This window comes from Echinops telfairi, unplaced genomic scaffold (assembly GCF_000313985.2).
Source record: "Echinops telfairi isolate 266 unplaced genomic scaffold, ASM31398v2 ScPeMD7_1;HRSCAF=3_0, whole genome shotgun sequence".
NCBI lineage: Eukaryota > Metazoa > Chordata > Mammalia > Afrosoricida > Tenrecidae > Echinops > Echinops telfairi.
Genome location: NW_022103896.1, coordinates 16,622,730 through 16,646,154, shown reverse-complemented (window position 1 = coordinate 16,646,154; position 23,425 = coordinate 16,622,730). Strand labels below are relative to the sequence as shown.

The window sequence follows — 23,425 nt, the reverse complement described above, 5'->3', positions numbered from 1 at the left end:
AACTGCCCCTGTGCTTTTCCAGATTGAAACTCTTTATGGGAGTAGAAAGCCTCACCGTTCTCCTGCAGAGAGGCTGGTGGATTTGAACTGTTGGTCTTACGGTTCGCAGCCCAACGCATAACCTTACAGTTAAGGGTAAATCTCCTGGGTTAGTCACCCCAACTCCATGGGCCCCGGTGTTTCTCCTTCTGTAGACAACCCTAATCTCTAGACGCAGTTTAAAGCCGAATTCAGGGTCTTCAGAAAAATCCTTTTTATTGCCCTCGGGATGTCCCGAAGGTCCCAGGGTGCAGCATACCCCAAGCGCCCGCGCTCCGCCCGCAGGGAACTACGATTCCCAGAAGGCAATGCGTCCCGGGGGCGGAGCGCGACGAGGGCTGGCGGCTAAGAGAGAGAGAGAGAGAGAGAGAGAGAGAGAGACTGTCGTTGGCCGATTCCATTGCCGGGGGCGGGGGGGGCCGTCCGAGCCGAGTTGGTTCGGATTGGCTGTGACCGCAGGGCCTGCGCTCCGCGCGGTTGGTACGATCCGAGGGCTGCAGCCCGCGGGCCGGGCGCTCGGATTTCCCGGGCCGGGTGCGCGGGGCATGCCGGGAACGAGGACGGTTACCCACCTGGTCGGTGGCGGCCGCGGCGGGTCTTCAACATGCAGAGCACGGACCTGGGCAACAAGGAGAGCGGCAAGATATGGCACCGCAAGCCAACCCCCGCCACTCGCGATGGGTAAAGGCCGCGGCGGGCGGGCGGGCGCGGGCTGTGCAGCGGGCAGGGGCCGAAGCTCACCTGAGCACCAGGTGCCCGGGCCCGTGCGGAGCGCACCTTCGGGGATCGCCGTAGCTGGGTTAGCCCAACTCCCGTGCCCCCGACTCCCCGGAGCGCGCATCTGCTGCATCCCAGCACCCCACTGAGATAACTCCAAGTCGGGATATGGCGTGAAGAAGCTTCTTCGCTACAAGTAGCTGGTGATTCGCAAAAGTACTTTTCACCAATGACAGCGCTCTCTGTGCTTACTGTAACAATGTAAACACCCACTCTCCTGTGTAGTCTCTTCTCGCGGCCTCCTAACCACAACAGAAACGTTCGTGTGTTTGCATGCTTAATGTCTGCCTTCCCTGCGAAACTAAGTTGTGGGAGGGCAAAGACCACGTCTGTTGATGACATTATGTTGAGTCCCTGGCTTGCGAAGTGGCACACCGTTCTGAACCGCTTGCAGAGCTTATTCTAAGATGGATTCTAGGGGAAAGAAAGTAGGCGAGGGATGGGTAGGTAGCCATCAAAAAAAACCAAAACAGCCCCATCAAACTAATAGAAAGGTCCAATTGTTTCTACAACCGAGGGGTGCTTGACAGAGAAATAGATGTGTTATGTTTTGTCTTTGACAGAATTGTAGTGAACATCATTCACAGCACTTCTGAATATCTTCCCAAAGTTTTGCGCTTTTTGAATGTGGCGTTCGACAGCTCCGGCGATTGCTTTATTGCTGGGGACCATCAAGGAAATATCTATGTGTTTGACTTGTACGCAAACAGGTAAGCGGATACTTTTGGTATTTACCTTATTAACTAACTTTAACACTTTACCATTTTAGTACCTGTTCTTCGTGATTCGCGTGGGAGTATTTATTATGAAGTTCTTACCACATCCTTACTGTTCTCCCTTTTATAGGCGCCTTGGTGGTGTAGTGGGTTATGAAGTTGGGTTGCTAACTGCAAGGTCAGCAGTTTGAAACCACCATGGGAGAAAGATGAGGCTGTCTGTTCCCATAAAGATTCACAGCCTCGGAAACCCTTAGGGGCAGTTCTACTCTGTCCATTGAGTGGCTGCATCAAGTCACGACGAACTTGATGGGAGTTGAGTGCTCCCTGTCAGCACACTGTCCTCAGTGCTCAAGGAAGCAAATACTCCTCGCAGGATAATTTGGTTAGATTTCTTGCAGGAGTATGGTTTTAGCAATATCTTTAGTAGCTTTCTACTCTTGTGAAGACTTATAGTCTCGGAAACACACCCTGGTCTATAGTGGTTATGCACTCAATGGAACTGAGTTTGGGGTTGTGTTTTTTTTTTAAGTAGCTTGATTTTCTGTCGAATTAAAAGACATTATTGCTAATTTCTCAGTTAACTTCTAATCTTCATTAAGCAAGTCCCAACGAGCCCTTTGCCCATTATTGTTCTAGTGTACTAGGCCCACGATTTGAAAGAGTTCATCCTTTTCTCCTTACTGTTTCCTTCCCTTACAAATCAGTGTAGCCCCAAAGCACTTCCTTGGGACCAATCCCAGTAGACATCTCAGCAGTGGGGGTGGATCGGAGGGTTCATTATTTCAGTGCAGTGTGTATGTTGGAGGGGTTGAAGATAGGGTTGGAAAATTGGTTTCCTACAAGGATTTTGAATAAGGAAGGCCAAAGAAGAATCGATACATTTGAATTTGGGTGCTGATGAAGAATATTGAAGGTATCATGAACTGCCAAGAGAATAAACAAAGCTGTCTTGGAATAAGTACAGCCAGATTGCTTCTTGGGCAAGGGTGGTGACATGCATCTCACATACTTGGGACATGTTGTCGGGAGAGACGAGTCCCTGGAGGAGGGCATCGTGCTCGGTAAGGTATCCGGGCCGTGCAAAAGTGTAAAAGCCCCTGACGAGATGGACGGACAGTCGCGGTCCTGGAGGCTGAGGAAAGACGGATGTATGATTCCAACTCCGTGAGGTTTAGAAAGAGACCTGATTGGCCGGAATCGAGACAGGTGCTTTGCCTGCCGATGACATTCTCTGAGCGAGGCCTGAGCATTTCGGAAGATACCAGTAGGGCTCTGGGCCTGGAGGCTAACGGAAGGTTGGTGGGTCAAATACCAACTTTTCTTTGGAATAAAGGCCTGGCAGTTTGTCTCCAGGAAGAGTCACAGCCATGGGGCAGTTCTGCTCCACCCTCGAGGGTCACTGTCAGTCTACTTGTCAGCACTGGTGGTTTTGGCTAAATCTGTTGGTGTCACTCCTGGACTTTGATGGTTATATTGTGATTATCTAAGGAACCTCCCCGCTGCTTCATGGGCGAGAGTGGAGGCTGTCTGCCCTCATGAAGAGTCCCAGCCTGGAAACCCTGGGGAGCCAGTCCCTGTGCGTTGGAATGGGCTTCCGAGCCCTGGGTTCCAGGGATGCCCTAGGAGCATCTGCTTGCTTGCAGCAGACGTGAACTTGGTGACTGACTCATAGCGAGTGAAAAGAGGGCCCCGTTCACATAAGAATGAGGTTTTGGTGATGTAAGTTTGTTTTATCTGTTAGTCCTCGTGTCTGCCCTTTCCCCGCAAAAGCAATGGTCATGATTCCCCCGTCCTTTTACCCTTGTCTGACCTGGCTCACCACCCTCCCGCCTGAAACCCATACTCCTGCCAATCTTTGGTCCTCTCTCGGGACAAAATCACAATCGTTCTTGATTGCCCGCTTGATTGCGTATTGACCTTCAGGATCAGCCATCTTAGCAATTCACTTGCTTATTGATGGTTATTTAAAGTTCATCTCTCCTCACCTCTTCCCTGCCTTCTGAAAAAGCAGTCGGGGAGGAAACCTCTGCTGTGGTCCCGCAGACAACCAAGTCTTTAACTCCGCCCTCGGTGGCCTTCCTGCGGTCATGGCTCCATGGACAGCCCTCTTTTAGTTTGCTCTCTGCCCCACCCCACCCTTTAAAAAATCATTTTATTGGGGGCTTGTACAATTCTTATCACAATCCACCCATCCCATCCATCCATCCATCCATGGTGTCCTCCTTTTACTTTTGACTCCAGTTGTTCACCCGAAGTAGATGGCAGAGCTGAGACTTGACCTCAGAAGGCCCCTGGGCCCAGAAAGACTTCAGCAGAGGGAACCCCCTGGGCACTTCCACTCTGTCTTGTAGGTCACAAAGAGCCAGAATGGGCTCCAGGCACGCGATCTCTACAGCAAGCCTAAGAGAGAAACTTGGAGATTGGACTGCCCAGGCCAGTCGCCAATAACCGCCGGTGGTGGCTGGTCCCCACTGGCAAGTGCTCACAGTGCCAAATCCCCAGGGATGGTGTGGACCGTGTCAGAACAAGATGGAAAAGATGTCACATATACAGCCCCCTCCCCACAAAGGGGATGAATAACGGAAATGTGGGTGAAGGGCGACAAATAACAATATATAATTGATGGAGGATACCGGCAGGGTGGGGAGAGAGAGGAAAAAAGAGGAGCTTATACCAAGGGCTCAAGCAGAAAATGTCTTGGAAATGATGATAGCAGCATATGTACAAATAGTCTTGATACAATTGATGTATGGAATGTTAAAAGAGCTGAGAGCCCCCAATAAAATAATGGGAGATGGTAATAATAATAAAAAAAGAAAAAGAAGTCACGTTTTATATTGATACCATTGACATGATGTTTTAGAGACTTTAAATGCATGAAATATATTCTAAAAATAATACATAAAATAGTTATCATAGAATTAAAGATGCTGTTGTTGTTAAGATTACTTAAGACTAGTTTTACCCCTCTCCGTTTTGCTTTTAAAAATGAGGCTCCCAGGTCACTTGAAGGGCGGTGTGTGTTCTTTCCCTGCTCCACATGCTGCCATCAGTGCTTTTCACGGCCGTAAACTCAGCCTGCTTGAAATCAGGCTAATTCTTTCCTATCCCCAGGCTCCTTTCTTTCCCACAATTGAGGGTTTTGTGTTTTTTTTAAATACTTTTTGGGGACTTACATCGCTTATCACAATCCATACATTTATCCAGTGTGTCAAGCACATTTGCACATATGCCGCCATCATCATTTTCAAAGCATTTTCTTCCCACTTGAGCCCCTGATATCCGCTCTCCATTTCTCCCCCCTCCCCTGCCTACCCTCCCTCATGAACCCTTGATAAGTTATAGATTATTTTTTCCATATCTTACATCCTCCGTCGCCCCTCACCAACTTTTCCGTTATTCGTCCCCCTGGGAGGGGGTTATAGATTGATCCTTGTGATCAATTTCTTCTTTCTCCCCCCACCCTCCCCTAATCCTTCTGGTATCTCTACTCTCATTGTTGGCTCTGAGGGGTTTATCTATCCTGGATTCCCTATGTTATGGGCTCTTGTCTGTAACTGTGCATGCTCTGGTCTAATCCGACTTGTAAGGTAGAATTGAGGTCATGAGAGTGGGGTGAAGGAAGCAGCAAAGAACTAGAGAAAAGTTGTGTGTTTCTTCGGTGCTATACTGCACCCTGACTAGCTCATCTCTTCCCTGTGACCTCTCTGTGAGGGGATGTCCAATTGTCTACAGATGGGCATTGGGTCTCCGCTCCATGCCTCCCTGCCCCCCATTCACCTTGGGTATGGTATTATTCTGGGTCTTAGCACAATTGAGTTTTTGAAAAAATAAATTAAGCTGTAGGTATGTGCCAGGTACAAGGGGGCTTCCAAAAGTTCGTGGGGAAATGAGATTAAAAGGTAATGACAAACTCTGATGCCCTTCATAGGGACCTTGGTGGTGCAGTGGGCTGAGCCCGGGCAGCAGGTGAAGCCCACCAGCCATTTTGAGGGAGAGGGGTGGGGCCGTCTGCTTCCATAAGACATACGGCCTTCGACGCCCTCTGGGGGCGTTCTGCTCCGAGCCAGAGAGTCGCAGCGAGTCAAGTTCAAGTTGGGGGAGGGAAGATGGGGGCCTGAGTTTGGCTTCAGGTGCCAAGTATCTGACTGAACATGTTACACAAATTACTTCCTTTCATGACCTGATACAGTATCAGTGCTTGCTTTATTTTGGTACCCAAAGAATTCCAGATTCCCCTAGACTCCATATTTAATGTACAGCCAGGTCTCTAAAGGGTCTGTGACTTCCTGGTACTAATGCAAGTGATCTCTTGCTAGGTTTAATCTTGTCCAGCGAACAGCACAGGCCTGCACGGCTCTGGCCTTCAGTCTTCGCAGGAAATCCGAATTCCTGGTGGCGTTAGCTGACTATTCCATTAAATGTTTTGATACAGGTAAGAATGACCTATTCATCTCTCTGAGGTCCAAGAATGAAACAGATTCTTTAAAAAAAAAAATGCCTACCTCCTTTATCCCATATTATCTTTTTCTAATTAAGAAATTAGAGTTCTAGAGACTGAACCCCTTACACTTTTTTATTGCTCATGAAGTTTTTTGTTTTTGTTTTTCTAACAGTTTTATTGGCATAAAATTCACATATCAATCATATAATTCCATCACATCATACACTTTTTTTCCCCCCAAGAGCAATCTCAACTGTATTTCTTAATTATTAAATTTGTTCATGGGTTACAAAATCTAGGAAGCTCGATTATAAGGATCGTGATAGTGTTTGTGCTATGCCAGCTATGGTTCTTTGATGTTACACTTAAAAACTTGCTTTAATGGTCACGGTGACTCAAGGAGATGGGTGGTGTTACCGTCTGCATTTTGCAGAGGAGGAAGCTGAGGCACGGAGGTAACTTGAGTGAGGCCTTGGCGAAGCCAGGATTCCGGCGTAGGTGGCCTGGCTGCAATTTTTTATTCTAAGAAGGCAAAGTCTTTACTCTCATCTGTTGGTCACTTCCTTTGGGTTCCACCCCTTTCTGTGCCTGGGTCCTCGTCCTTCGTTCCTTGTTGAAGTCCCCTTCCTGAGTCGCTGCCTCAGGCCTCCTAACCCCTGAGGTCCCCGGATACCTCTAGTCCCCTTCACCGCCAGCTCCCACCTTCTCACAGCTCCCGTCCCTGTATTCCCACTCTGGCCCCTCCCACCGCTGCCACTGAGGCCATTCCTAAACTCTGACCTCATGCACACATACCTACTTCCCGTCCTCTGCCTCTGCCGCATTGGACGAAGGTTACTAGCTATGTGTCTGTCTGTCTGGTTTTCATACTGTTCTCTCCCGACTCTCCTGCCTGTCTGACTGCTGCTTCATAGGAGCTCTCCCACATTCTTTTTGCAGTCCCTAGACTTGGGGTTTGGGCCCAATTAAAAAAAAAAAAGGAGAGGAAGTCACATGAGTCACCTTTTAATTTATCTAATTGGCATCGGAAAGAACATATCATTTTACCTCATAAAATAAGCTTGTATATGTGCTTTATTTCTAAACATGGAACTAGGAGGGCCAGAATGTTCGTTTAAACAACAGTGCTTTAAAGCTCGCTTTCGGAGAGACATGTCACTGGTCCTCATTTTTCTCATTTTGAGGCCGCTGGGCAACCACGACGCCCTCCCTTTTGGTTGTCTGTGTGTCTGTCTTCACTGTTGACGACTCTGCGTCTTCACGCTTCCCATGTTCCTCTCTTGGCTCCTGACTATTCATGTCCATCTTCCGGGGGTGGGGGGTGGGGGTGGTGATTCTGATCCTAAAAGTAGAACATGTTCACTGTAGAAAACATGGAACGATACAGAAAACTGGAAAGAGAAACTGAGTCACTTCTATTTTACTACCCAATGAGAATTATCGTGAACATTTTTTTCTCCTTCTGAAATTGTAGATATATGTGTAAAGAAACACTTGCCATTTTAACCATCTTGACATGTGCAATTGACTACGGTCATCCTGTAGCCCACGCATCAGCCTTAACTGTGCCCGAGTGGATCATGAATCATTTTTGGTGTTCCGACCAGAGTTTTTCTCCTATACATACCACCACCACCACCACTCCCGCCCCCACCCCGCTTCCATCCCCACCCCCCTAGAGCCTGTTTGTCAAAGCCGCCAGTGTGTCCACCGTATGCCCTTCAGGGCTTCTTCTAAAGCACAGATGGGAACCGGCATTCGCTCTGTAAAACCAGTGCCCGCAAGAGGAAGGCCAGATTCCTCAGCAGCTTCTCAGCCGAGCTCTTTTGGAGCCTCATCTCCCGACACCCCCAGGCTAGCTGGGGTACCACCTGCTCCAGAACACACAGTATCAACTAGCCCCAGGCCTCCACCTGTGTAGATGCAGGTGGAGGTGTCTCGTGACACTCAGCCGTCGATAGGCGACGCGCGGCTTTTCCTGTGTCATCACTTCGTGCCCCCCCCCCCCCAGTGACCAAGGAGCTCGTCAGCTGGATGCGGGGACATGAGTCGGCAGTGTCTTCCATCTCCGTGCACGCCTCAGGCCGGTACGCCATCACCACCTCCTCGGACACTGCGCAGCTCTGGGACTTGGACACCTTCCAGAGGAAAAGGAAGCTGAACATTCGCCAGTCGGTGGGCATACAGAAGGTCAGTGAGGAGGGCCACCTGGGCAGTTTCTGGGTCTGGTGTACGGAGGACAGAAAAGTCGTGGTCACTTTGTCCACAGAGCCGTGTTCTTGGACCTGGGCCACAAGCAAAGCAGCCAGCAGAATCCAAGATGGTGCCCAACGCCGGAACTTAGCATTTCCTATCAGCTTTCAGAAATCATGTCTAACACTGTGATTTCCGCCTTCATAAGGAAGATAGGTTGATAGTAGCTCATGGGCTTTTAGTGGGTTTTTTCCTTCATTGGTTTTTCTTTAGTGGTCTTATGAAAAATTTTAAACATTCAGTGAAATTAAAAGAATTTCAATTACATCAACCACCTATTAACATGCAACCGCACCATACTTGATTAAACGTCACATTTTAATATAGTACGTTACAGACCAGTCTGTCTCTGTAGGAACCCTGGTGGCCTAGTGCTGGTTATATGTTGGGCTGCTAAGCACAGGTCAGCAGTTTGAATCCACCAACCAGTCCGTGGGAGAAAGATGAGGCTTTCTGCTCCTGTGAAGATTTACAGCCTTGCAAACCTACACAGGGCAGTTCTATTCTGTCCTATAGGGTTGCTATGAGTTGGAATTGACTAATTACCAGTGAATTTGGTTTATTGGTTTATAGTCTGTCTCCTTTATTCATTAATTCTCTTTTTTTTTTTTTTTTTGCATTTTGCAATATGTCTAAGACATGAGTATTTAAAAAAAACACAAAAACAATTGTTGAGTTGATTCCAACTCAGCAACTAAGTTATAGGACAGCAGAACTGCCCCATAGGGTTTTTTCCAAGGGTATAGTCTTTTTTTTTTAAGTTTTTCTTTTTTTTTTATCATTTTATCGGGGCTCATACAATTCTTATCACAATCCGTACATCCATCCATTGTGTCAAGCACATTTGTACATTTGTTGCCATCATCATTCTCAAAAAATGTGCTTTCTACTTGAGCCCTTGGCATCAGTTCCTCATTTGTCCCCTCCCCATTTCCCCCTCCCTCATGAACCCTTGATAATTTACAAGTCATTATTATTTTTGTCATATCTTACACTGTCTGATGTCTCCCTTCACCCACTTTTCTGTTGTCTGTCCTCCAGAGAGGAGGGTATATGTAGATCCTTGGAATCGGTTCCTTCTTTCTACCACACCCTCCCGGTATCACCACTCTCACCACTGGTCCTGAGGGGTTCATCTGCCCTAGATTCCATGTGTTTCCAGTTCCTATCTGTACCAGTGTACATCCTCTGGTCCAGCCAGATTTGTAAGGTAGGATTGGGATCATGATAGCGGGGGAGAGGGGGAGGAAGCATTTAGGAACTAGAGGAAAGTTGTATGTTTCATCGTTGCTACACTGCACCCTGACTGGCTCGTCTCCTCCCCGATACCCTTCTGTAAGGGGAAGTCCAGTTGCCCACAATAGCCTTTGGGTCCCTACTCTGCACGCCCCCTCATTCACAATGATTTGATTTTTTGTTCTTTGATGGCTGATAACTGATCCCTTCGACACCTCATGATCACACAGGCTGGTGTACTTCTTCCATGTGGGCTTTGATGCTTCTGTGCTAGATGGCTGCTTGTTTACCTACAAGCCTTTAAGACCCCAGATGCTGTATCTTTTAATAGCTGGGCACCATCAGCTTTCTTCACATTTGCTTATGCACACGTTTGTCTTCAGCGATCATATCTGGAAGGTGAGCATCATGGAATGAAAAGCTATAATCTTTACCAAAGTAGACTGGCATGTTTTCCTCCCACAAAGCAGCTGGTGGATTTGAACTGCCATTGTCTCACTGAATAGCTGGGCACTGAAATGCTGTACCACCAGGGTTCACTGACATAATTATAAAACTCAAAACAAAACTCACTGCCATCCAGTTGATTCTGACTTACTGACTCTATAGGACAGGGTAGAACTGCCCCTGTGGGTTTCCAAGACTAACTCTACAGAAGTAGAAAGCCTTGTCTTTCTCCCTTAGAGCCGCTGGTGGTTTTGAACTGCTGACCTTGTAGTTAGCAGCCCAACTTAGAACCACTGTCCTGCCAGGGCTCCCTTTGTGTATTCCCCATAAATGCTGAGTTCCCTATTTGCTCGTCTATACTTTTATGGGATGAAATGTGCATATTTCAGGATTCATTTGTTCTGTTTCAATGGATGCATTTAAAGAAACCCAAAGCTGCTGCCATCATGTTGGTTGTGACTCACAGGGCCCCCTTAGGGTGGGGCAGACTGCCCCATCGAGTTTCCACGGCTGTACTCCTCACAGAAACAGACTACCACATCTTTCTCCCCTACCGCCGCTATCGGTTTCAAACCATTGACCTTCAGGTTAACAGCCCGGTGTAATCGCGGTGCCACCCCGGCATCATTCCAGAAAGTGTTGTCGCATCTTCCCCATCAGCCCCGGCTCCAAGAAACCCACCGTGTTATTTCTGTTTTTACAGTTTTATTGATACATAATCCACACACAAGGGGTACTCCCCCCAAAAGGGAACAGATCTCCACACATGGAGCAGTTTGCTCTGAGTCAGTGCATCCAGTGGTGTTGCCTGGGAAGGTTCTCACTGGTCACAGGGAATTCTTCCCTGAAAATGGTTTTGCTGGAACCTTGTTTTTGTGATAATTCTGTCATCTCAAAAACCAGCATGCGGCTGTGATATTTTGTTTCCTGCTTAGGGAAGAATGCTGCAGAGACTGTTGTGATGCTAAATACAGCTTACAAGGGCAGTGCTATGGGGAAAACGCCAGTGTACGAGTGATTTTCTCATTTCAAAAAAGGTGAAATGTTGATTGATGTCAAACCTCGTTCTGGGTGTCTATCAACTTCCCGACTGGACAAAAATGTGGACAAAAGGTGTGCACTTGTGCGCCAAGACCAGCAACAGACCATTGAAGAGATGGGGAAGTTATCTGGTCTATCATGGATCTCAGTGCAGTGAATTGTAACAGAAGAATTGGGAATGAGAAGGGTCCCGCGAAATGTGTGCCCCGGGTTCTGACCAGGAAGAAGGCGTTGAGTGGAAACGTGCCATGCTCGCAAAGAACAGCTCTGAGGTGACCCAGGATTTTTCCCAAGGTCGTTACACGGCGCTACTCTTATGAGCCCGAAAGCAAGCATCAATCAAGCCTGTAGCAGACGCGTCGTCACCTCACCCAAAGAAGGCTCTTCGAGTGAAATTAAAGATCAAGACAATGCTCATTGGTTTTTTGGATGTGGGGAGGATAAATTCCGTTTTGGGGGGAGTACCCCCACGTATCATACAATTCAATAGTTCAGTCATATGAAGAAGAATTGTACAATCATTACCACAATCAGTTTTAGAACATTTTCTTTTTTTATAGTTAAGTGGCCTTTAAAATGAGTTGTGTATTCACATTCAGTTCTAGTGTTCCCTCCCCCTCCGAATTAATTGTTTACTCCTAAAATTCCCTCACCCTCCCTATTGCCCGCCCCCCACCCCTAGGTCCCCTATAACCCTCTATAAAACCTTATTATCTGTGCATCACAAACTGAAAAAAACAACAAAAACTATAAAATAAATGAAATGGTAAGGAAAACTAATATAAACATAAAAATATAAATAATGAATAAGAAAGAAAAAACCACCATCAATATTCAAAAAGCCAGGGAAGAAAATTTTTGTCATGGAACAAGCAAGAAATATTTGCATCTAGAGCAAAGCCAGGTTGGGTCAAAAGGGAGGTCAAGTGAGCAAGTGTCACGTTCCATGCAGCAGCATCAAGACCACAGTGATGCGTGTCTGGTGGTAAGGCTGTTCGAGAGGCCAGCCTGTGGCTACAGGGGATCTGCCAGCAACTCAGTCTGACTAGATGCTCTCCTGGGGGGTCTTGGGCTCCCACGGTCCTCCTTAGCCTTCTACCAATTGGGTGTTCATAATTTTAGCCCTGATACTTTTCCCTTCGTCATAGTTGAATTTTGTTATTGTCATCCTTGGATCACACAAGGTGGTGTGCTTCCAACATGTGGACTTAGTTGACTCCTCCCTTAGATGGCTGCTTGTTTGAATACAAGGCTTTGAGACCCCAGACACTATTTATTCCATTTGATAGCCGGGCACTATCTGCTTTCTTCACCACACTTTGTTGTAGCACCCTTAACTTCAGTGATCATTTCATGAAGGTGAGTGTTGCGGGTTCAAGTAAATGACAGCCACTATGATGTCTTGAAATTTAGAAGGGTCTTTATTCAGCTAGCTGGGCTACCGAGAAGCCACAGACGTTTCCCCTCATAGCAGCCCTGAGTGGATGTCCCAGTCCATCTTTAAAGGCCAAAAGCTCACTTATCACCTGTCTAGGAGTCAAGCAAGTGTGAACAGAAGCATAAAGCAAAATTAATGCATTAATTGTAACTTCAAGAAGAGCAAGCATGCATTACAGGGTACAAGCCTTATCATAAAAGAAACAATACCAAAGTTTACTATAACATCCCAGTTACCATAACAAGGTTATCAGAGAAGAAGCAGTACTAAAATTGATTCTAACACCCTGGTGATCATGACAAGATCAGCTGTACCATTCAGATTGCAACATCAAAAGGAACACCATTGAAAAGTAATTAAAACAAAGGACACATGGAAGAATAGTCTAAACTAATTGTAGAGTCCTGAACCTGGGAACACGGGAGTACCTTCTAAAATTCATCACCGGCAGAGACGTTCCCATAAGGGGAGGGAGAGCGGGCAGGTCAGCCAGCAGTCAGCTTTCCGAGGGGGAAGGGAGGAACTGGACAGTCACTTAGCAGCTTGTCTGGCCAGTCTGCTCCATGCTAGCCCTGGGGGTAGACTGCAACGAGAGCCCAGAATCCATCTGCTTGTCCACGGGATGTGCACAACTCTGCCTTACTTTGGTGGTCGTATGATGACAAAGTCAAAAACCCATTCAGACCAACTATCTCAACGACAACAAACAAGCAAATGAAAACAAAAACCACGCAAACATGCTGAAGGCAGGAAAGCAAAAACCTATAGAAACAAACAAATAAGTACAACTTTTGTCAGTCACCCCCGGGGTAGAAGGCGATGGCACTGATGGCATCATCAGTTTTCCCAGGGACACAGCACTCCGTGCACTGTCGGTGGAGTCTATGTGAGTACACTTCCACCTTGAGCTTGTACCCATGAGTTGTGGCCCTACACAGTTCCATCTCCCATCTGCATTGAGCTCTGTTCACCCTACGTGTGGGGATCGGTGCCAGGGAGAAACTTCCTGGATCAGTTCTTCCAAGGGCATTCCCTGCCCGACAGATCGAAACCTGTCATGTCACTGCGAGGGGGGCTTTGAGGTGCCAAGTGTATGGTGATTCTGGGTCCCTTTGCATTGGACACCCACCAAGCCAGGGGTTCCTCCCAAGGTCCAATGACCGCCACTCCCACTGTCCTGGAGCGGAGACTCTCTGCTTCCTCTCCCATCCGAGTATCCCAGTCCCCAACCCAAGAGTGCTGCCAACTTCGAGGCAGGGCTCAGTTCCTTCAGCAAGGTCTCTATGTTAAGTCCTCCTCGTGCAGACCCTGGGAAACCCACTGTCGTATACCTGATACACAGACTTCTTCACTCAGCAGAATACCTTCGAGATCTCCCCGGCCGGTTGGATCAGTAGTCTATTCTTTTTTTAATGATGATTAGTAGTTGTCCCTAGTATGAGAGGGCGGTAAAAAAGTTCACGGAAAGGTGGAATTAGGAAAAGAAAACAAACTGCTATTTTAATGTAATGAATCAGAATGCAGTTTGTTGACTATATGATTTGGTGTTTAATAAGAAATTTAGTGACTTCTTTGGATCTTATTGAAATGCACCTTTATTAATCACTGTGCCTTTTGTTATCTACAGAAAATAAGTTATTTTCTCTTCCTTGTCTCTCCCCCTCACATTTTACCCATAAAGTAAGATAGAATGATGTACCTTTTATTATTCTTTATCAATAACAGGAAAAATGACAACGGCTTATTGACTAATGTGGGTGAATCCTGGGGAAAGCCACAGAAAAGAAATATGGTGTGAGCCAAAAGTTTAGTAGACTCTAGCTCCCAGCAACAGTTTACTGGAAACGAGTTTCTTGAATCTGACTTAGTTTTGTGCCTTGAATAAATTATCTTTTTGTCTAAAAAAAAAAAAGGTGGAATTAAAAGGTAATGGAATTTATCCACGAACTTTCTGAGGCCCCTTCATATACTGTACCACCATTTTTTAAAAGCTACTTCTTTTGTTTTTAAGATCTAGTGTATTTTTCTATCTACTTGGCCAGAGCCACTCTGAGGGGTGTCTTTGCATTTCCCAGGTGATTGATTGTGTAGTTTGCTCTGGTCATATTCCGTATGCAGCATGGCTGTTGATGTCTTGGTTGTTGGCAGGAGTCGGTGGCAGTACATGCCAGCCACAGTGCCGTTGGTCGTCTACCTTGAGTCATTGGGAAGAGATCACTGTTGTCGCCAGCATGTCCATTAGGGATTGCGGCCAAATGTCTTACTAGGTCTTCCCTTCTTTAATTGCCTCGCTGCTTAAACGGGATTTTAAATTCCAAAAGAAGGAACCTTGGGAGTTGACACCACATGGGAACTGTCACGAAACAGTGACGCAAAAGCCAGCTGCTCTTTTTACTCTGAAACTAAAACCAGTGCACGCCGGGCCAGGGCCAGTTCTACCCCGGATCGGCCCTCGAGACAGTTCAACGTAGAAATGAGGGCTCCAGATGTTAGAACCATGAGAACAGAATGAAATTAGCAAATGCAGGTATATGGAATCCGAGTCTTCAAGTAAGGAGCCCTGGTAGTGTCATGGTGAAGCGTGGGGCTGTGATCTGCGTGGCCGCCAGTTCAAAACCACCAGCAGCTCCTCAGGAGAAAGACTGGCCTTCTGCGCAGTCTTGAGCAGAACAAGTTCATGGCAGTAATCTGGGTGTGAGAGCCTTAAGTTAAAAGGGGGCCCTGCTGGCACAAAGGTTAAGCACTTGGCTGCTAACCAACCCCAAGACCAGCTGTTCAAATTCACCCAGTGGCTCTCCTGGAAAAAAGGCTTGCTGATCCGGTCCCAGAAAGATGACAGCTGAGACAGTTATTCTCTGTCCTGTAGCGTCACTGTGAGTCAGAATCTAGTATTCGTCACAAGGCATTTTTAGATACATACTGAACATCACCAAAAAAAAACCCAAAAACCCAAACTCACTGCCATTGAGTCTATACTGACTGATAGTGACCCTGTAGGACAGGGTAGAACTGCCCTGTTAGTTTCCAAGTCTCCCAAAGAGCGTCTGGTGGGTTTGAACCTCCAACTTTGCGGTTTGCCAGTCCAGGGATTAATCTCCACAAAGCTCGTCGTTTCATGGGGTTGTATGGAAGATGCTTAGTAACAGTGCCTGCAGCTGCTGCCATTTCAGTTGTCCTTATTGTGGTCTACACCATGACAGAGCTATCTCGGTGCAGGTAAACATGATCTTAAAAAGCTTTTGTGTAAAGCATGTACCCCTTTTCATTTGAACTATATTATTTAGATATACAGTTCCTAATTGGCAATTCAAGAATTAAAAAATAAAACACCTCCAAAACCCTTGATTTATTTATTTATAATAACACTTGGTGGTAAAATCTGATCTGACTTCAATTCGTTGGCAGCAAAGCCTGACCAGGGACATGAGGCTGAAATAGGAACCTGTTTTAGAATGGTGTGTTGCCCCTCCTTGGCCCCCTAGTGGTTCTCCATAGTATTACAGTATTACATGGGACGCCCTCTAGAACCTTTCTGATACTGCAATTCAGAATCCCCAAGGGCATCTGGTCCAGAGGGTTTCAGATACGGAGCTGGGGGGCATTGGAGTTCATAGGCTTTTAAAGAACTGACCACCCCCACCTCTCCCCACTAATTTTTGTACAGAGCAATAGAATTAAGTAGTACTAATAGTAATATGTATTAATTACCTAGTCCTTTGTGGAATTACTTTTACATGTATGTAATTCTAAATGGCAGACACTATTACCCGCATTTCTCAAGTGAAGTTCAAAATCAGTACCTAACTTTCCAGTGCCGCATAGCTTATAAAATTTCATCCAAGCCTGTCTTACTCAAAAGCCGTTCCGCGGTCCCGTGCTGGGATCAGCAGGCATGCCGGTCGCACCTCTTAGCATTAGTAAATCCCAGTGCTCTTGTTGGCTTTTGGAGAGAGGAGATTCAGCTTTTTCGTAAGCAAATTTGGAACGCCTAAATCTGCTATTCTTAATTGCCGTGTTGAGTGAGTATTGAAAAGGCCTTGTAATAAAAGAAGATGTGCAATAAAGAGGCATCGTTGCTGTTAGGTGCCCTCGAGTCCATCCCGACCCACCGCCACTCCGTGTTCAACAGGACAAATCCCTGCCCAGGCCCACGCCAACCCCACACGTGTTGCTGTGCTTGAGCCCGAGGTTGCAGCCACTGAGCCAGTCCATCTGCCCCTGTACTGTACCCAAGCATGGCGCCGTCTCTGGGGACTGCCCTCTCCTGACACCGTGTCCAGAGGCCATGAGATGAAGTCGTGCCATCACTCTGGCTATACTTCTCCCAAGACAGATCCGTGTGTCCCTTTAGTAGTCCGTGGAGCTCTAAATATTCTTCTCCAGCACCACAGTTCAGTGCACCAGTTCTTGTTCCATCTTCTGTACCCAGTGTCCCGACTTTCACATGCATTGGAGGGCACCTCAACTGCCACGGCTGGGTCTGGCACACCTTAGTCCTCAAATAACATCCTGGCTTCCCCGGGCTCCAAGGAGGTCCTGTGTAACAGGTTTACCTAATGCACTGTGTCTTTAGATCTCTTGACTGCGCCTTCCCTGAGCATTGACTTGGAGCCAAGAAAACAAAATCCTTGACAACGTCAACCTTTTTTCTCCATTGATCATGATGTCCCCTATTGGTCCAGTTCTGAGGATTTTGGTCTTCCTTACATTGGGTGGGAATACATATTGAGGGCTGTAATCCTTGGTCTTCATCAGCAAGTGCTTCAAGTCCTCCTCACTTTCAGCAAGCAAGAAGGGAGGCATTCATTACTGAACCAATTCACATGGCCTCTGTATACTCAATTGTTACCAAGTTGTACATTTGGCCTTGACCAGGGTAATAGTATTCTTAACTTCAAATGTCGAGAAGAGCTCATGTATAAATCAGCTGAACTGGAAAGCCTGATTGATATTCTGTAAGGAAAAACTATAGACCCCTACCAAAAGAACCCAAACCTGACTCACAGTGACTTGTAGTGATCCTGCAGGATAGACTAGAACTATACCCCATAGAATTTCCTAGGCTGTACATTGGATGGAAGCCAAATTGTCCATCTTTTTCCTGCTGAGTGGCTGGTGGGTTCAAACTGCCAACCTTTCCCTTTGCTGCTGAGCACTTTAACCCCTGCCGTACCAGGGGCCCTCCCCCTGACCCCCCAGCCCCTGAAAAAGCACATTACACTTCTGAAGTTTTTCCTAAACTCATTCCATTTGTCAGGATTTGACACTATCTAAATAATAATGATATGATTCATTAGGAACAATTTTATAATCATTAAAATCCAGTAATTAAAATCACAAATCTAGTAATGAATAATCATGTTGGCAATAATCTATCACAGTTCTTCCCCTAAAATAGCACTTGGGGCTCATTAGCTTCTAAGCTTGTTGCTTCGTTCCCTCGGGAATAAGCTTTATTACTTTTCTGGGAAAAGAACGACTGATTGCAATAAAAATGTTCTTAAGTCGCTTTTTTTTGTCCTCGGGTTTGAAGCAATGCAGCGATGCGTACATCGTACAAGATAACGTATACATGATAATGTAAACTGTCAGTTGCCAGCCCCACCAGAAAACTCGAGCCTATTCCTTGGGAAGTCTCTCTCTGAGACCTTGGTGTTAGAAATCTGCTCTCCAGAGACTGTCTTTGGCAAAGTGAACCAAGGACAGAGGTGCAGTTGGGCTGCTGTGACTGAGCAGTTTCTCTGCCTTGATCCAGAGTGGAGCGCTGTGTTTAACCCGTCGGCTCGGTGTGCATTCTCTCTGTGGGTCTGCTGTGCACAGAACAGGAGTCCTGGTGGCTGAGTGCTATGGGCTGAGCACGTGACCCATGAGGTTTTTACACGGGAGACACACGAAGGTGACACAGAGGCAGTTTATGAATTGCCGTGTTTGGTATTGTCATCACTTCTTTTTCATTTTAAATGATTTCCCATCTCTTTCATTTTCGGAAAAAAATCAGTATTTATTGCAAGCCAACTTTTTCTCTTCTCCAGTCTAAGGAGTGTCATTTTGAAAGAGAAAGGTCGCTTACTTGGTGTCATTTAAAATCTAACCCCAGCCGCTGTTCGGGAGAGAGGCCTGTCCGTTGCCTCCGGGTGGCTGGCAGCCTGGGGAAGCCTGGGCGGGTCTCTGTCCTGCAGGGCCACTTGGAGGCCGTGGACCCACGGGCACACAGTGACCACCAGCTCCCCGTGTGAACAGTAACTTTCTCTTTTCCCTCGTTAGGTTTTCTTTCTGCCATTAAGTAATACCATCCTTAGCTGTTTCAAAGATAATTCCATCTTCGCCTGGGAATGTGATACGCTCTTTTGCAAATATCAATTGCCAGCCCCACCGGAAAACTCGAGCCTGTTGTACAAAGTGTTTGCTGTGACCAGGTAATGTGCGTTTTAACACAACGTTTTTAGGAACTTGGACTGCAGGAGAAATTTCACACATCTTCATTCAGCGTCTCATCTTTGTTGTGAGAAGAGGCTTCCTTCAAATTGGATGTGGTCCGCAGACCCTGTTTCTCTTAGATTTTCTTGTGAAAAACTCACAGTACACACACACACACACACATACAGAGACCAGTGTGTGTGCTTCATCCACTGTTATTACTCTTATTCCAGTCCAAAAAGCCTCGTAGTTGGTTTCCCTGTTTCCAGTCTTATTTCCCAAAGTCGGTCTCTGCACCACAGAGAGAGCGGTCTTTTAAATCAGTGGTTCTCAACCTTCCTAACGCCGCGACCCTTTCATACAGTTCCTCGTGTTGTGGTGACCCCCCAATCATAAAATTATTTTCATTGCTGCTGCATCACTGTAATTTTGCTACTGTGATGAATCGGGCAACCCACAGGTTGAGAACTGCTGTTTTAAATCATTGAGTAAGAGCAAGGCACTCCCTTACTTCAAACCCTCCAAAGGCTTGCCACTGCACGTAGAATAAAGTCCAAGCATCCCCATATCCCAGGAGGCCTTCCTGACCCTTTGGTGCTGGCAGCCAGGATGCTGGCCAGCAGGACCTTGTCTCAGGCTTCCCATGACTGCCTTGTGATTGGTCATCTGGCTCTCGGCAAGTCCTCTGTCCACCACCACCTCACTTTCTGGTTCCCTATAGAACTGACAACCAGCTGAAGTCAAGCCCACATGAGCTTGCTTTCCTGTAGAATGAGAGTCCACAGGAGCAGGGAGCTTACCTGTCACTCATGACTGCGTCCCTCCCCCAGCATCTGGAGTGACCCCTGGAGGATTGCAGACATTTGTAAGGGGCTGATTGTATAAAGGAGCAATGGCCTCGCAGTGCAAGTCAGTACACCTGTATTCATCAGCCACTCTTTTATTTATTTCTTTTTTTTTAAATCACTTTATTAGGGGCTCATACAACTCCTATCACAATCCATACATGCATCAATTGTGTGGAGCGCATTTGTATATTCATTGCCCTCCATCAGCCACTCTGTTCGTACCTTGCCAGCATCATGAGCTCTCCTCGAGTTGGAGGAAAAGTGCTGAGGCTTTCTGTTTTGTTTTTTATGTAGCAACCCAGTACCAATTCAGTAGAAGTGTGTGCAAAATCTGGAAAGCTGGGATTTTGCTTTGCAACATAAATGCTACTCAGGAAACTGCCAATGAAATCCTCCAACATAAGTGGTTGTTAACCTGGTGCCGTAGGAGGAAAGTACAAACCGTCACACAGACGGCTCGTGGTGGCCCTCTAGGAATGTGTAGCTAGAGAGCACTGTCGCCATCCCAGGGGGTCTGTCGGATGCACCGCTGCGAGCACTTCAACGGATCTGACCTGCAGACCGTTTCCTTACGCAGAGACGGCCGAGTCCTAGCCGCTGGGGGCAAATCGAATCATCTTCATCTGTGGTGCTTGGAAGCTAAGCAGCTCTTTCGAATCATCCAGATGCCGACTAAAGTCCGGGCCATTCGACACCTAGAATTTCTTCCTGATAACTTCGACGCTGGTTCTAATCAGGTTAGTGAGAAATCAGCGGGGCCTTGTGCTGTTTGAGAAGGGTGCCATCCGTGTCTAACACAGCCTAGCTCCTGGGCGCCCAGGGCCAGAGTCTCATGTCAGTGGGCACAACATAGAAGACCACAATGACAGGGTTCTGAATCCTGCTCTGGAGAGTAGCAACGGGTCTTAAAAGCTGTAAGCAGCAGTGGCCGATCCCTCTCACCGGGAGCAGCCATCAGCAAAGACCGAAGGAAACCGTTCACATAAAGGATTCATAGGCCGTGTGAGCCCCAGCCACACGTGTGAGCCCCAGCCACACCGCCACGGCTCTGAAAGGGATCACAATAGAAGATCCTGGATAGAATGGGAGAAAAATATGGAACAAAACTCAAAAGGACATAGAAGACCAGGCTTACCAGTGTCTTAGAGACTGATGGGACCCCCCACAAGGGCATGGCCCTTCAATACCCTCAAGCCTGGCACTGAACTCACCCTAATGGCTCAGCTGCCAGCCAACGATACGCCTATCAAGGAACAAGCACACCAGGGAGCTATGTGCTCACTGGGATGATCAACTGCCCGACACCAGAAGGTTAGCCTTTGCCCAGGGCCTGAGTTCAGAAACCCTGTGGCGCGGTGGTTACTCGCTAGGCTGCCAGCCATAAGGCCAGCAGTTCGAAAGCACTGGACACTCTGAGGGAGGAAGATGTGGTTTTCTACTCCGGTAGAGTTAGCATCTCAGAAACCCACAGCAGCAGCCCTACCCTTTCCTGTGGGGTCACCATCAGTGGGCATGGTCTCAATGGCACCGAGAGAGAGAGCTTTCAGAAGGCAGGAAGGGACAAGAAAGAAGGATGAAGTGAAGTGATAAGCACAGGAGGAAATAGGGAAAGTGCCTACAGTGTTATGGGGCTTGTAATCAGTGTCACAAAGCAAACTACACGTGAATTGTTGAATGCAAAACCAATTTGCTCTGTAAACTTTCACCCAAACCACAGTAATACAATAAGGAAAATCCAATATCCTACCTCTTCCTCACACCCCAACTCTTAAAAAGGGATTTGAAACTACTTACAATATTCTATTTTTGCGAATAGTCTAGAATTGAAAAAATGCCAATCTTGTATTATACCTATGAATGACAATTTATCCTTTTAATAAAACCAGTGTACCCTAAGTTGATGTCAGAATTCATGGTTCGCAGGGTGCTGGTGGTGGAGTGGTTACGCATTGGGCTGCTAACTGCAAGGTCTGTAGTTCGAAACCACCAGCCACTCCTTGGGAGAAAGCCGAGGCTTTCTGCTGCACTCCTGCACAGGAGACCCCGGAGGCGGTTCTGCTGGACTCCACATGGCTGTGAGTGTTGGCGTGGTTTCTTCCCTGGAGTCTTGCCGGGATGTTTCAGAGATTGGCCTGGAAGGTGTCCCTCTCCTACAAAGGACAGCACTGCAGCTTAAAAGCAGGGTCGCCATGCATGTGCGTGGTACATCCACTACGTTTTCTGAATAGGTAACGGGTAAAAGCGTGAACACACATGAAAAAGCAGATGTGACGTCAACACCTGTCTCCCATTAGCCTGGGTGCTCACCCCCGCCCCAGGCCCACTGTCTCTAGAGAGCAGTGGCTCCCAACCTTCCTCACGCCGCGACCCTTTCATACAGTTCCTCATGTGGTGGTGATCCCCCAACCATAAAATGATTTTCACCGCTACTTCATCACTGTCCTTTTGTTACTGTTACGAGGGCGCCCCCTGAGAAAGGGGTCTCGGCCCACAGGTTGAGCCCCGCTGCTCTGGACACTTACACAGCTTTGCCCCTTGCAGTTGGTCACCTCATTTTCCCCTGCAGCATCTTCCACCCCTGCCGAGAAGTATGGTTCTCAAGAGCTACACGGTGGTTTGTCTTGTTTTTAAAGCCTGTCCTCGCTGCCCTGTCACTGCCTCAGGCCCTTTCCGTAGTAAACAGCACCGCACAGAAGGGCTCTGCGCAGCTCACTCCCACGTCTGGCCTGTGGGCACGGTTTCCAGACTTGGCGACAGTGGCATAAGCACTTTACGTGCACCTGTGATCCTGAGGGGTTCTGCCCAGTCGCCCCTTGGGGGTCGCGGCGGCTGCAGAGGAGCGCGGTGAGACCCACAGCCTTGCCTTTCAGAAACTGGCTTCTCAGCTGGTCCCCAGTGGCCGCCGGCGTCTCAGCCACCCTGTGTGCTGCTGCCCGGCCACCAGCCCTGGAGAAGGAACCTGTGTGTGGAGACGGCCAAGGGCTTTATTTGCTTAAATTCTCTTTTTAAGTTTTCAAATGAGATGAGCTCAAACTCAGTAAAACAAACATTTCCCTTAAAAGACCTGCTTCCCCCGGGGACCCCAAATGTTGGTCGCAGCACACATGGCCAGGAGGGAAGCTGGCCAGTGGTTAGCGCTCCTGTGGGCATCGGCCAGCGATTGGCGCTGATGAAGCCGTGAGGGTGGTGGAGGGCCACACATCCCCACCCCCGGTGTAAGGGGTGCCTGTCCTCGGGGAGGTCAGTGGCCATGTGGCCGGCAGGCAGGGGAGGTTTTCAGATCGCCTCTCCAGACACTAGCTTATTGATGGGCGCTGCCCCGTCGCGCCTGAGTTGTCCGAGACCCCCTGTGGCAGAGTAGAACAGCCCCTTCGGGTTTTCTCAGCTGTCATCTTTACAAAGCATCTGGCCAGGCCTTCCTCCCACGGCCCTGCTGGGTGGTTTTGAACCACCTTGTCGTTTTAGAGCCAGACTTAAGATGGGCCTGAGCAAGGCAGGTCTGTGGGAGCCATAAGCCCCTGCCCTCAAGTCGATGCCCACCCAATAGGACAGGGTAGAACTGCCCCTGTGGGTTTCCGAGACTTCAACTCCTTAGGGGAGTAGAAAGCCTCGCCTTTCCTATGGGGCAGCTGGTGGCTTCAAACTGCTGACCTTGTGGCTAGAAGCCCAGTGACAAACCACTATGCCACCAGGGCTCCTCACAAGAGCCACAGAGAAGGAGTTAAAATCCTGTGGGGATCCGCTGACTTCCTCCCTCAAAAACATA

General features: G+C 47.7%; 1 protein-coding gene across 3 annotated transcripts in view; it reads left to right on the top strand.

Moving 5' to 3' along the window:
• Window positions 1–607: 607 nt before the first annotated feature.
• TBC1D31 (TBC1 domain family member 31) overlaps window positions 608–23,425 on the top strand; it is a 51,343-nt gene continuing 28,525 nt past the window's right edge. For 2 of the 3 annotated variants that reach the window (XM_045286996.1, XM_004697663.2), the window contains exons 1-6: window positions 608–720; window positions 1,380–1,526; window positions 5,855–5,970; window positions 7,991–8,169; window positions 18,659–18,810; window positions 20,237–20,396. In XM_045286996.1, the coding sequence (XP_045142931.1) occupies window positions 644–720; window positions 1,380–1,526; window positions 5,855–5,970; window positions 7,991–8,169; window positions 18,659–18,810; window positions 20,237–20,396 (831 nt within the window). In that variant the 5' untranslated portion in view covers window positions 608–643. The remainder of the gene's footprint in view (window positions 721–1,379; window positions 1,527–5,854; window positions 5,971–7,990; window positions 8,170–18,658; window positions 18,811–20,236; window positions 20,397–23,425) is intronic. The other variant, XM_045286997.1, reaches the window with a different exon arrangement.